This window comes from Lactuca virosa, chromosome 6 (assembly GCF_052849685.1).
Source record: "Lactuca virosa cultivar CGN04683 chromosome 6, Lactuca_virosa_CGN04683_v6, whole genome shotgun sequence".
Lineage (NCBI taxonomy): Eukaryota > Viridiplantae > Streptophyta > Magnoliopsida > Asterales > Asteraceae > Lactuca > Lactuca virosa.
Window position 1 is genome coordinate 250,926,736 of NC_136431.1, and position 14,685 is coordinate 250,941,420.

At 35.8% G+C, this 14,685-nt stretch overlaps 2 protein-coding genes across 2 annotated transcripts; both read right to left on the reverse strand.

The window, feature by feature from the left end:
* Nucleotides 1-5,583: 5,583 nt before the first annotated feature.
* On the reverse strand, nt 5,584-9,579 carry LOC145122438 (uncharacterized). Its single transcript, XM_079058043.1, has 4 exons — nt 9,478-9,579; nt 8,425-8,500; nt 6,140-7,336; nt 5,584-5,591 (listed from the first exon to the last, which is right to left on the reverse strand). The coding sequence occupies exons 1-4, from the start codon at nt 9,577-9,579 to the stop codon at nt 5,584-5,586; spliced, it is 1,383 nt and encodes a 460-aa protein (XP_078914169.1).
* A 2,572-nt stretch (nt 9,580-12,151) lies between these two features.
* On the reverse strand, nt 12,152-12,793 carry LOC145122439 (uncharacterized). Its single transcript, XM_079058044.1, has one exon. The coding sequence runs from the start codon at nt 12,791-12,793 to the stop codon at nt 12,152-12,154; it is 642 nt and encodes a 213-aa protein (XP_078914170.1).
* Between the last annotated feature and the right edge of the window lie 1,892 nt (nt 12,794-14,685).

The following is a 14,685-nucleotide window of genomic DNA, read 5'->3' on the forward strand; positions in this document are numbered from 1 at the left end:
TGTTCCCAAAAAAACATGATAAATATATTATCAAAGCATTTCTGAAGAAACATATTTTGTTTATATTAAAACTTTGGGATATCATCGTCAATACAGAAGCATAAGCATAAACAGACCTTAAATTCATTTACACTAGTGATTTACATCTCCTTTAATCTCTCAGTGCAATGTGTCTTCGTATCGATACCTGTGATACAAATAGACTGAGTGGGTCAGGTTGGGAAACCTGGTGAGTACATAGGGATTTCAATCCGACAATGTTATATCATATATATATATATATATATATATATATATATATATATATATATATATATATATATATATATATATGTTTTAGAACATCACAACATATACAAATTCGCCTCATATAAGCAATTTACCCCACCCCGTCGACCCTCACAACGACACAGTCTATACTCTCATATCCAAAATTTACCTCTTTACCTAATCCATACTCCCGGCTCTAAAATTTACCACTTTACCTAATCCATACTCCCGGATCGGGTATGTCTGATCCATACTCTCGGATCAATGACAAATGATTATGCCTAATCCATACTCTCATACTAGGGACGAATAACTATGTCCAAGCCATGCTCTCGGATTAATGACAAATTTTAAAGTTTGACCCTTCGTGTATATCTCACCCGTACTTATAAGGAGATACTACCCGATATTCATCTCGATTAGTTTAGGTTTATGACGTATCCTAAATCATATATTATCAGATATGCTTTTAACACGTATTTCAGGCAATAACAAATATTTCACACACAAACATATATTTAATACTTTAATCAATACTTGTATTAAAATCATGTTCATGAAAGTGACTATGCACTCACCTTAGTAGCGTGATTTGATAGAATCTAACTAGAAACGGTCAGCGGTTCGTGATCGTCAGGCTCGGGACAAGGAACGCCTTCAGCAAACGAGAGAGAGAGAGAGAGAGAGAGAGAGAGAGAGAGATAAAAGAATTTGGTGTAAGAATGGTTAGTATCGAGCTTGCTATTTATAGGCTGTTTTGGGCCCTCTCACATCATGAGAATCAATGCTCACGCCGTGAGGCCTGGCAGCATCACCTCATAGACATGTCATTTGCGTTTCTAGCTTCGAATGGTGTCCGGATGACTTCTCACATCGTGAGAATACATGCTCACGTCGTGAGCCTTGAACTTATCACTCTGTAGACTTTCCATCTGCATTCTAGCCTTGAAAATTGTCCGTTTGACTCCTCACGTTGTGAGAATACACGCTCACGTCGTGAGCCCTGACATATTAGGGTTTCTGCCTCGTGTCATGCTATCAGACAACTACATCTTCGGAAGGCCATAACTTTTGCATACGAGCTCTGTTTTTGACGTTCTTTATATCCACACATAGGTGGAGACGTACTCTACAACTTTTGTTTAGATCACTAAGGCTTAAAAGTAACTTATAATAAACTCACTTTTTATGATTATCGGTGTCATGTCGGTTTTGTCACGAAACTTGGACAGGTCATAACTTCTTCGTTATAACTTGGATTTTAGCGTTCTTTATATATACGGAACCCTTGTGACATATACTATAACTTAGTTAAGATTATTTATTCTAAAATATAATCCATCATAAAGTCATTTTTTAACGCTTATTGTCACTAAATTGGCTAGCCCGAATCTGCGGGCGTTACATCGACTCATGGATATAGTGAGACTCACCTCATAGACATATGATAAATTGAAACAACATGCTGCTCCGAAATCACCTCTACCAGTCACCTTGATAAAATACAGTGACCAAAACTCATAATACAAATCAAAATACCCAAAATACCCCTACGTCAAACTTTTGTCAAAATACAGGTCAAAGTGAAAAGTCAACCCAGCTAGCCACCACGTTGTGACCTCCTTGGCCACGTCGTGGTCGCAAAAGGCCAAAACAGACGAGTCTAGACCAAGTCACCACGTCGGGGAGACCTCAACCACGCCTTGGTGATGCGTCTAGACAGCTTAAATCATTGAGTCCTTTTTCCTTCAACCACAAAAGCTCCCACGCTCACATCTGGTCCTTCTCATGTTCTTGATGGGTAAAGTTTCCAAATTTATCCCTCAAACCATTCCATAAGCCAAAATTCCAACCCCAACCACTAATGGTAACTTAATGCATCAAGATTCTCATTAAGCACCAAATCCTTAGAGTTGCACCTCCAAAGTTTCCAAAGAGGTTTCACATTCTAAGGTAACCTTAAAAATCATGGCTTTATGGACTTGCACGTCCAATACATGCCTTTTCCATTTTAGGTAAAAAAAAAAATAGGGTTTGATGACTAAAATCCCATGCATGACATCAAAAATTGATTATAATTCAGATCCAAGACACTAAATGCTCCATCTGACCTCGAGATTCATAAAGTTGCAAACTTTATGAGATCCCATCACTTAAGTCCGTCAAAATCATGGAAAAGGGGACAAAAACAAGTGATCTAGCAACATAGCAAGAAAAGGTTGAGTCTTGGGCACTCACCAAGGTCTAAGAGATAAGCGTGGCTGAAGAAATGATGATTGCCAAGTAACCACCTCACCAAGAGCTTCATTCTGCTTCTAAAATCACCAAAAACACCAAGAATGAGTTTACAACTTCAAACGAGGCTAGGGCTAGGGTTTTTGAGGTTGGGAGGAAGATGGAGGTTGGAAACTCTAGCCTTAATGTTCCTTATATAGGGTCCAACACCCGAAAATTAGGGTTTTCACTAAAAAGCACCCGCCACGTCGTGGTGCCTCAAGACCTCGTCGTGGTGGGTCGCAAAAATCCCGCGATCCAAACTGATACGCCACGTCGTGGTGATGCTCCACGACGTCGCGACCACTCCTTTAAAAGTAGATACAAGAAAAATGATTTATACATGGACCGGATGTTACATTTTTTAATATGAATGGTTTTTGTAAAAGCTTTTTTAAATATTGGTAACTTAATTAAGTACAAATAGTAGTTTTTCAAATAAAGAATTAATAATATAATGAGTTTTCTGAAAATACACCGATATAACATTAAGCATATTTTTAGTATATTATTGTTCTTTAATAATAAGGTCATTCAGTATATCCTATCCTACACACTGAAGTGGTTGAGGTGGCACTGCAGTGTGCGGTGCACACAACACCGACCCCCAGAAAAAGATTGTGGTATCCCCACCGCAACAGGCTAGCTTACCACATGCAACTTATCATTTTTGCTACCATTAGCCTCTCATCGACTACTTTTCAATTTCTTTTTTTTTTATTTTTTTTAAACTTCACTATAAATATAATCATCCACTTGTCATTTTACAACACAAAACAAACATCAAACACTCTATTACACATTCTTTTTTATTTAAAAATGTTTTTTATTTAAAAATGTTTTTATCGTCGTCGTCCACTAGCTTATGTACAAGAAAATGAAGTCGAAAGTTTGCAACCGAAATTTAGAAATCCTCATTTACGGAGAAATCGTGAAGCCGGACACAACTAACTTGTCAATAACTACTTTGCCGATGATGTAGTGTATGCCGGAAAATTCTAACGTCGGTTTCGGATGAGGAAAAAAATAATTTACGCATTGTTGATGACATCAAAAATCAACTTCCATAATTTCAACAACATGTTAATGGAAGAGATCAGCAAACATTCTCCTCAATTCAAAAATGTACAACTGTCATTTATCAACTAGCATTCGACATAGGACCGGACTCATGGGATGAGTATTTGAGGATGTCAAAGTGAACGAAGAGGGAATTTGTATACAAGTTGGCTAAAGTTGTGATTTTTCTCTATCGTAATCGCTATACATGCAAACCTACAATAAGTGACATCCACCAATTATACACAGCACATGAAAACAAGCATGGTTTCCTTGGAATGTTGGGTAGTCTTGATTGTATGCATTGGGGGTGGTCAATGTTCCCTAATGAGTGGCGCAATCAATTTACATGAGGTGATCAAAAGATGCCAACAATAATTTTAGAAGCAGTAGCGCCGTATTATCATTGGATATGACTGTATTTTTTGGTCAAATGGGTTCCAACAACGACATCAACGTTATAGACCAATCGCCGATATTCAACGACATCTACCTTGGAAAATCGTATGATGTTTTGTTTCAAGAAAATGAGACATCGTACAAGCGTGGATATTACCTACCGATGGAATTTATCCTGAGTTAACTATGTTTGTGAAATCATTCTCATGTCCAAATGATGAAAAACGAATAAAATTGAAGTCGGCCCAAAAATCTGCTTGGAAGGATGTCGAGCGAACCTTCGATGTTCTAAAGAGACGTTGGTAGATACACGCAGCACCAGTGCGGTTTATGGAGCGCAAACGAATAAGTAGTCAGATGTATGCATGTATTATATTGCATAATATGATTATAAAAATGAGAATTTACCAAAAGTAGAAGGAGTTGGTATTGATACGCAGACGTACATGACGAACAGAAAGGAAGTATACACCCGATTTGGACACCACAACCTTCATGCAGATTTGGTGGAACACGTCTTCAATGCTCGAATGAATCCCGATGACGACGATTTTGATGAAGACGAGTTGTTTGACTCTATCGATGACGAGTCAAAAATGTTTGAAGGAGATTCCAGCGAGGATTATGATGATGTGGCTAGTGACGATAATTAGATTATGTTTTTTCCCTATGTTTTGAGTATGTTTATTTATTTATTTTTTAATGTAGTTTGCATTTTTTTAATTAATGAAGTATTTTCTTCTTTATTAATTTTATTTAGTTAGATTTTATTAAATTATATTTTATACAATTAAAAAAAGAAAATAAATAAATAAATAAAAGTATGAGAATGTATGGTATGACGTCCATCGGTTTTATAGGGTGAAGAAAAAAAATGATGTAATGACAATGTGACAATGCATTAATGTGGTGAGTATGATATGGAACCCATATGGCCTAACATATTTGATATAAAATAAAAACAACACAATTAACAGGAAAACAAAATCCTAAGTCTCCTTATAACATATTCGAAAAACAAAACCAAAATAAAACAAATACTTTACAAAATATTTAGAAAAACTTCATTATCGGATATTGGACTTTAATGGGTGGGACCCAGGCCCACAATCAATCACAAGTGGGGCCATGTGTGGATCAGGCAGGAGTCGGCTCTATTATTATTCATTATAATGGGTCTCGCCTCCCTGATTCCGTTGACCATCACGCTTTTAATGGTTAATTTCGGTCTATAGGTTTTAAGTTTCAACCAAAACTAATAATATTTCGTCATAATGTTTGATAATTGATACTGTTTTAATATTAATAAATTTCTGAATTTTATCGTACTTTTTTTGGTTTTGATTTTTGAGTTAATATATGACAAAAAGAGTAAGAAGTCTTTTGTTAAAAGAGAAACACAATTAATCCATGCAAAGGTAAATATGAATATAATTAAAATGCATCTTTCAATATGTGAATGCTTTATGAAGTGTGAGGGCAAATCATTATTTTTTTATTTGAGTGAGCAATCAAGAAAACACCATGTGGCATCTATTAAAGCCTGAAAATAAAATATTGAAACAAATTAAATATTATGGATTACAATGCTATATAAAAAATAAAAAAAAAATGTAAAAAAAAAAAAAGAAAAAAACACAATTGTTTGAATTTAAAAACTACGAAGCATTTATAAATTTCTAAAAACTTTCTTATACACAACATTGGAAGTTTTGTTTGTAAGTCTATCATCCTTATCTAAAATTAACAGTTTCAATCATTCTCTATTTTGAACTCTAGATAAGGCAACATACAACTGTCCATGTGGAAAAACAGGATCTGTGAGATACAGACCAACCTTTGATAACGACTGCCCCTGACTTTTATTAATTGTCATTGCAAAACATACAGCCAATGGAAATTATCTTCTTTGAAATTTGAAGGAAATTTTTTTTTTCAGATGGACTTAAAGACATTCTTGGAATAAAGGTTTGCTTTCCAATATTAGTTCCAGATATGATAATTGCCTCAATAACACGTTTGCCCAGAGATTTCACTTGTAGTCTAGTGTCGTTACATAAGCCATTTTTCTAATCAATGTTTCTTAGTAACATAACTGGAACACCGACCTTTAAAATTAACTTGTGATTTGGCAAACCTGATACTTTAAGACCATTTAAAATATCTGGGGAGTATAAATTGGGATCAAACTGATCATGAACAAACTCTGATTGGCAAAGACTATCTGAACTTAAATATTCTACTTCATCTTCGGGAAACAATGCTAACAAACGATCATTGATTTGTTGGACAACTTCATTTTTTGGGGCTAGTATAGCTCTTTCATGAAAATAACTCGTAACATTGAATTTTTCCAAGATTGAAGGATATACAAACTCAATTAATGAACTTATAGGATCATGTGGATCATTAATGAGAATATCATCCGGAACATCAGTTTTCGCTTCACCATCGTTCGAACCACCAACTTTTCCTTCTCCTATATCCAAAAGCCAGTTTGCAAAATTATGTATTTTTCGAATATCAGATGGATCCCTTCCAACGGTTAGTCTCATGTTTATTGTTAATCTATGGACTTTGCATTGTTGCCATATATATGAAGAACTTAAAGAAGCATTAACGATATTTTGTCTACTACCTCCTTGAACAACAGGTAGAATCTGTCTGAAATCTCCTCCAAAAACAATCGCTTTCCCTCCAAATGGAATTTTTGAGTTGCTAGACTTATCGAACTTACATACATCTTTCAGAGCTCGAGCTAAAACTTCAAATGCATGCTTGTGGACCATAGGTGCTTCATCCCAAATAATCAATGAGTTTTTTCTTACTAATCTGTCGAGTTCTCTATCAGGCGGTATCTTACAAACAGAATCCTCCATAAGATTCAACGGAATTATAAACCGAGAGTGTGCTGTCCTACCTCCAGGCAATAATAACGATGCAATACCACTTGAAGCAACATTTAAAACTATATCATCATTACATCTAATTGCTGCAGATATTGTCTTCCAAAGAAATGTTTTGCCCGTTCCACCATATCCATACACAAAAAACACACCTCCTTTGTTATCATTGACTGTAGTCATTATATCAAGAAAAATATTGCGTTGCTCGTTTGTTAATGCATCAAACATACGATCAAACTCTTTCTTTAAAATCGGTATGTCATAGCCTAGCTCCTCCGTGATAAGGCGATTTGTTGAAGAAGAAACTGTATCAGAATCAGGGTAAGGCATTTGTTTATAATTTTTAAGACTGGTGTTGTTACGAAGTAAAATCTGTTCGATCTCGAACAAAGTAAGGTTTTTAAGTTGATCCTCATTGAGTGATAAACCTATAAAAAATGAACAATATCTCAAAAAGAATATAATATTAAACAGTTTATACTGGTATATATTGAGCATAATACGATCAAATGGACATAATAATCAAAATTAAATGTAGTCGATACGATTGATATGGATACCATAATAAGATGCTCTTAATCGGACATGTAACGAAATTGAGTTAAAGTGTACAGTTGTTATGAGCAATAAAAATTGAAACAAAAACATAGCGTTATATGGATTCCATATTCCATTCGATATCCATCCATATTCCATATTCCAAATTTCAAATTGCCATATTTCCATATCTAATTTCCATATGTAATGCTACGTGAAACGATTTAGGGGTAAAACTGGGATTTAGCATGGGCAGAAAAATGAATTTTTGAAAGGACACGTGGACAACAGGTTTTATTTATTAGATAGGGAGATATCAAATAACCTAAAACTTTGTCATTTACAAAATAACCCTCTAATCTGACACAGGCTATTTTAAGTCCGATAACCAACTGGTTTACCTGTTTATGAGGTCCCACCATTTCTACGTTTTATAAATTAAAATCTACAAAGACATTGTCCGAAACGCAAACACTAATGCAATATTCAATGATCATTATCGAAATTGGTTATTTCTTTATACGTTTTGTAGTATTTAGGTTACACAAGTTGTGTTTCATTATGTAAATATAACAAAGATAATGAAAACTTTGTCCTAAACGGAAATAGAGTGAGAAATTCTAAAAACATTTTTAAAATGGATTCCGATTTCTAGTATTTGGTATTTGTTTCATAGTTAGGTGATGCAGTGTCGTAGTCTATATGTTATTTTTCATATAACTTTGAGTGATTTTATTAGCCGATAATTATTATAATTATCTTTTGTGTAAATAGTTTTTAAGTTTCCTATTTATCAGCTTAGTTGTTGTATTTGTATCTTGTGTATATATATATATATATATATATATATATATATATATATATATATATATATATATATATATATATATATATATATAGTACCATAAATGAAAAGAATTATTCAAGGGAAAATATTTCTTATATGGTATCACCCAGGATCCTTAAACCCTAGACATACCCCTCTCATCTTCTTCACGTATCTTGCTCTCATGACTTCTTCCTCCTATGAACTTCCCCTTGACACCATTCTTCACCTTCTCACCATAAAAATATCATCCTCAAATTTTCTTCTCTGGAAAAATTAAATTCGTCCCCTCCTCTCCTATCAAAACCTACTGGGACATGTTGATGGCTCTTCTCTCGCTCCACCCACAACCACAAAAGTTGAAGGAAAATTGACACCAAATTCAAATACTCAAGTTCAAATATGATTTTACACAGATCAAATATGATTTTGTGGACGATTATTCAAGATTCACATGGTTCTATCCACTTAAGTTCAAATATGATTTTACACATATCCTTACAAATTTCTTAACATTTGTTCAAACTCAGTTTTCATGCAAGGTTAAAACCTTTCAAAGTGATGGAGGCACAAAATTCATAAATCAAAAAGTTTAACAAAATTTTCTTGCAAATGGTACACATCATCGAATATCGTGTCCCTACATCCCCGAAACTGGTCTTTCCATGTTATTTAATGCACATGCAATAACCTCTTTTTGGGTTGATGCCTTCACTTCAACAATTTATATTATCAACCGGTTACCTGCCAAAATCATTGATCTCAAAAGCCCCTTTGAGGTATTTTTCAACATCATTCCTAATTATGACATCTTCAAGGTTTTTGGATGTAGGTTGTATCCATATTTGCGTGATTTTGCAGCTTATAAATTAGCTCCTCGGAGTTCACCTTGTATCTTCATTGGGTATAGCACAAACTACAAGGGCCATCGATGCTTGGATCCAAACACCAACATAATTTACATCACCAATCATGCTCAATTTGATGAGAAATGTTTTCCATTTGCAAGTCAAGCTTCATCATCTAATCCCTCTACATTGTTATTTACAACATTTTATGAACCTGGTATATCTAATGGGAACACCATGCACAAAAGTTCAATCAATGCTATGCATCGACCTTCCGCTACATTACATGATCACTCACCCACATTGTGTCCCATATACCCAATGACCGATTCACATGACTCGTCAACTACCAACACACCTCCGCTGCATGAACCTCCTGTCCATTCACCACCGACTCATCCAACCTCGCCGCCTCAGCAGTTACTAACTCGGCTATCAACCGATGCACCGTCGTCCACATCTTCTTCCGCTGCCACGCCACGACCTACGCATCCCATGGTCACTATATCCAGGGACAACATCTTCAAACCCAAGTAAGGAGCTGACTTTGCATCTCTTGGCTCCAGTGGTCTTCATCAAGCTCTTTTAACGACCACCGTCCCAAAGGGTTTTAAATCTACTTTAAAATATCCACATCGGAAAACAACTATGCAGGATGAAATGGCTTCCCTACGAGCAAATAATACATGGGAGTTAGTTCCTAGACAATCTACTTCCATTGCCATCGGCTCCAAAGGGATCTTCTATACCAAGTTTAACTCTGATGGCACCTTTGAAAGATACAAAGCTCGTCTGGTTTCACCAGGATTCACTCAAATCCCTGACCTTGACTACTCACATACCTTTAGTCCATTTGTCAAGGCATCTATAATTCGTATTGTTCTATCCTTGGCAGACATGCAAAACTGGCCTTTACACCAGTTGGATTTCAAGAATGCCTTCCTAAATGGGAGGCTTACTGACATAGTCTTCATGGAGCAACCTCCAGGTTTTATTTATGAGCAGTTCCCCTTACACGTATATCGTTTGAAGAAAGCCTTATATGGAATTAAACAAGAACCACGTGCCTGGTTTTAACGCCTTAGTGTTTTTCTTTCCACACTTAGTTTTACTTGCAGTCGTTCTGATACTTCTCTTTTTGTTTTTACCAAAGGATCTACACTGTTCTATTTGTTGGTGTATATTGATGATATTATCCTCACTAGAAATGATCCCAGTCTCATCAGTAAATTTATTGCTCGCATCAACAAAGAACTTGCCGTAAAAGATCTTGGAAAGTTAAACTACTTTCTAGGTCTTGAAGTCACATACAAAGATGATGGACTTTTTCTCACTCAATCCAAGTATGCATATGATATTATCACTCGGGCTGGTCTTTTGGAATCTAAACCAATCTCCACACCTTTATCTGCGTATGAGCAACTACTTAAAATAGGGACACCCTTTACTAGTCCTACTGTATTTCGTTCACTAGTAGGTGCCCTGCAATATCTCACCATCACAAGACCAAACCTCTCCTTTGTTGTCAATCAAGTGAGCCAGTTCCTTCAAGCCCCCATTGTTTCTTATTTTCAAGAAGTTAAACGCATACTTCGATACGTGAAATGGATTATTTCTTTTGGTTTGCACTTTTATCGACCTCGTTTTTCTTGTATAATAAGATACTCTGATGCTGATTGGGTTCGTTGCATTGAAACTCGTCACTCAACATATAGTTACTCAATTTTCCTTGGAGGCAAATTAGTGTCTTAGAGTGCTAAAAAGCAACTCATGGTTTCCCGATCCAGTTGTGAATCTGAATATCGAGCAATGGAAAATACTGCTTCAGAGATCGTCTGGTTTACTCACATGCTACGAGAACTCCATGCTCTGCCTCCTACGGTACCGACTCTCTTGTGTGACAACAAAAGTGCTTTGTTCCTCAGGGAAAATCCAATCTCTCATAAAAGTGCTAAACATATCGACATAGATTATCACTTTGTTCGTGAATTGGTGGCATCTCGCAAACTACAAACAAAGCACATTCCCACTCATTTGCAACAAGCTGATATCTTCACCAAAGTTCTACCTAGACCCATCTTCGAGAAATTTCGTACCAAGCTCCGTGTTGGTCCACCACCTATCAGCTTGACGGGGGGTATTAGATGATAATTATTATAATTATCTTTTGTGTAAATAGTTTTTTAAGTTTCCTATTTATCAGCTTAGTTGTTATATATATATATATATATATATATATATATATATATATATATATATATATATATGGCACCATAAATGAAACGATTTATTCAAGGGAACATATTTCTTATAGATTTGTATAGAAATAAATCTCGGGTGAACACGATAAGTATCATTTATTTTTTATTCAAGTTGTGTATCATACTAATTATAGTTGGTATATAAATTTAGCTACCAAAACCGTAACAAGTATAATTGGTACCAAATTGTTTGATTACCAAGAAGTTTGGTTGGTACAAATTTCAAATAGTATATGCCAAGAAGAAAAAAATCATATGAAGTTGAAGACAAATCATAAAAAACAAAAGGTGTTCGATACGTCAAATTCTACTTTGCCTCGACATTAAGATAATCTTGTTCTTTTGGTTGTCACACACTCACACAGTACAAATTTGACATTTATATCAAGTTGGAACTATTGCATTCCTACTTTTTTTTTGAACGGCAGCAAAACAAATAAATTAAACCAAAACTAGCAAGAAGCTAGAAATACAAACCATTAATGCTGAATAGGATTTTGAAGCCACAGACTCCAAACAGTCCTAGCCTTAGAGTTACGAGACGAAAACCAACGAAACGAAATCTCAACAATAGAATAAAAAATCCTATCTTTCCTAGGCTTATTTCTACTAAACAAAATACCATTACGGAACGTCCAAAGCATTCAAATGACCACAGAAAACACCGATTCAACAATTGCCCGCTGTTGTCTAACATTCGACCTCACATCAATCCAGTCCATCATGTCTCTCATAGTGGGGAAAACAGGGATATCCAAATCGAGCCAAAGACTAACGCGCCTCCAAACTTGAGTCGTAATTATGCAATGAATAAAACAAGTGCAACACGTCTTCAAGAGCATTGTGACACAATGGACACAAACCCGAGTCAACATCCACCCCTCTCTCCACCAGCTTCAACCTAACATGGAGCCTATCCATCAACAAACGCCAAATAAAGACATTTATTTTATTAGGAACTAAGCGGTTCCATCGAGTGGGCAAGTTACCCAACGGAAGTCTCGAATCATCAATCCAATTCCTAGTCGATTTAACCAAAAAGCACCCCGAATTATCAAGAGTCCACACCCATATATCTGACTCTGTGCCAAGACGAACGCCTTCCAACAAAGACATCAAACTTGCAAGTTGTCCCTCTTCAACCCCTCCTCTACTATCACGACGCCAAGCAAAAACCCAACACGTCAAATACCAATACTCCCTAACCAAAGAACTTTGATTAGAGGCTAGAGCAAACAATCTACCAAATTGCACCATAAAGGGAACATCCAAGCACCAAACATCATGCCAAAACCGAATAGTAGCTCCATTCCCGGTCACTCCAGACATAACATTCGAAGGCACCAAACCACCCTCGTGGAGATGATTAATAGACCCAACAATTTTTTGCCAAACACCTCCACCACTTGGCATTCTCGGACCTCCTGAAAAACCTCCCCCTTCTCCATGAAAAAACTTAACAAGAGTCAATCAACCACCAACAGATAACAATCTAGCTTTCCAAGACGCCAATCTCTTCTTGAAGCGATCTATAATAACTTGCCATCCTTTCACACACACCATAGATTCGCCAACCGGAATACCAAGATACACAAACGGAAAAAAACCAGCCGAGCAGCCTGTAAAAGAAGCGAGATTGGTAATTTCAGACCTACGAACCCCCTACGCCATATAAACTAGATTTAGAAAGATTGAGATTTATCCCCAAAACTAAGTAAAAACATCTCAACACCCGAATCAAATTTCGGACATTATTCTCATTTCACTCACCCATAAAAATAGCATCATCTGCATAAAACAAATGAGAAATAGATAAATCATCCGACTGGAACTGGGCCCCCCTAAACATACCTTCCGACACCGCATCCTCCATAGAAATATGAAGACCCTCCATGGCAATAATGAAGAGAAAATGAGACAAAGGGTCTCCTTTTCTCAACCCCCTAAACAACTGAAACTCATCTGTAGGGAAACCATTCAAAAGAACTGAAGATCGAGCATTAGAAAAACATCCCCCCTAATGAAGGCCCTCCATCTCTCCCCAAACCCAAGAAACAGCATAAACTTGTCAAGGTAATCCCAACTAACTGAATCATACGCTTTTTTTAAAGTCAACTTTAAAAATCAACAATTTCTTCTTCTTGTGCTTGAACCACCGAACCAACTCATTCACTAGAAGAGGGCCATCTAAGATTTGCCTGGAATTAAGAAAAGCAGATTGCTCCAACCTTATATATATATATATATATATATATATATATATATATATATGTCACACCCCCAAACCGGAACGGCGGAAACGTTCGGGGGCGGAGGACGTCATGTACAGTATCATAACAATGCACAATAGTAATCAAAGTACAAACAACCATTACATTAATAATATAATTTATACATGTGTGTTCTGTGAATAGTTGTAAGACACCAAAAATATTATCAAAATAAAAGACGAGTCTTGAACATGCTCCGTCTTCTCAAAACCTGGTCTAGTGTACCTGTCTACTGGTGACCTGAGAATAAAAATTATTTTGAAAGAGTAGATCAGCATTTAAGCTGGTGAGTTCATAAGTATTTTTGTGTCAATTGTATGTATTAGTTTTGATGAATATGTTTGTATATGTAGTAAAAAGGTTTGTATTTTTCCAGAAAATCCTATATTTTCTACTTAAATGAAAAGTAGTCTTCTACCAAGACTCAAATGTTGTGTATGCTTGTTCTTTTGTAAAATCGATGTTTACCCAAGTTTATAACTATCTTTACTAGAAAATAGTTTGCATTACTCGATGTGAGAATTTCACTATATGAATGTAATGGGAAAAATGAAGATGTACAGTAGTATTGTATAAAATAACCACTGAAGTACTAACTACCATAAAACCAATAAGTTAAATTAAGGTAAAATGTGATGAGGTTATAACCATGCTTGATTGACTAGTATAAAACACGACGATCAAAAGACGTCGAAATGGTATGACATTTGTCACCCGTAGACCTACAGGTCCCACTCTAGCTAGCAACAAGGTGTAGGATGGTTAATCCCGTATAGATCTATACACAAACTCAAGCTCTCCCTCCACGAGACTTTGGTTACAAAACGTGACACAAAAAGTATATTGCTATGCCATGAAATAGTGGCTCACATTATTGTTATCTTGTTCTTGTTATAAAATATATGTTCTTTTATGTTCCTGTTATAGTATGTATGTTCCTTTCTGTTCTAGTTATAGTATGTATGTTCCTTCCTGTTCTAGTTATAGTATGTATGAACTGACTCATGTATGAACTGACTCATGTAAGTTTCACTG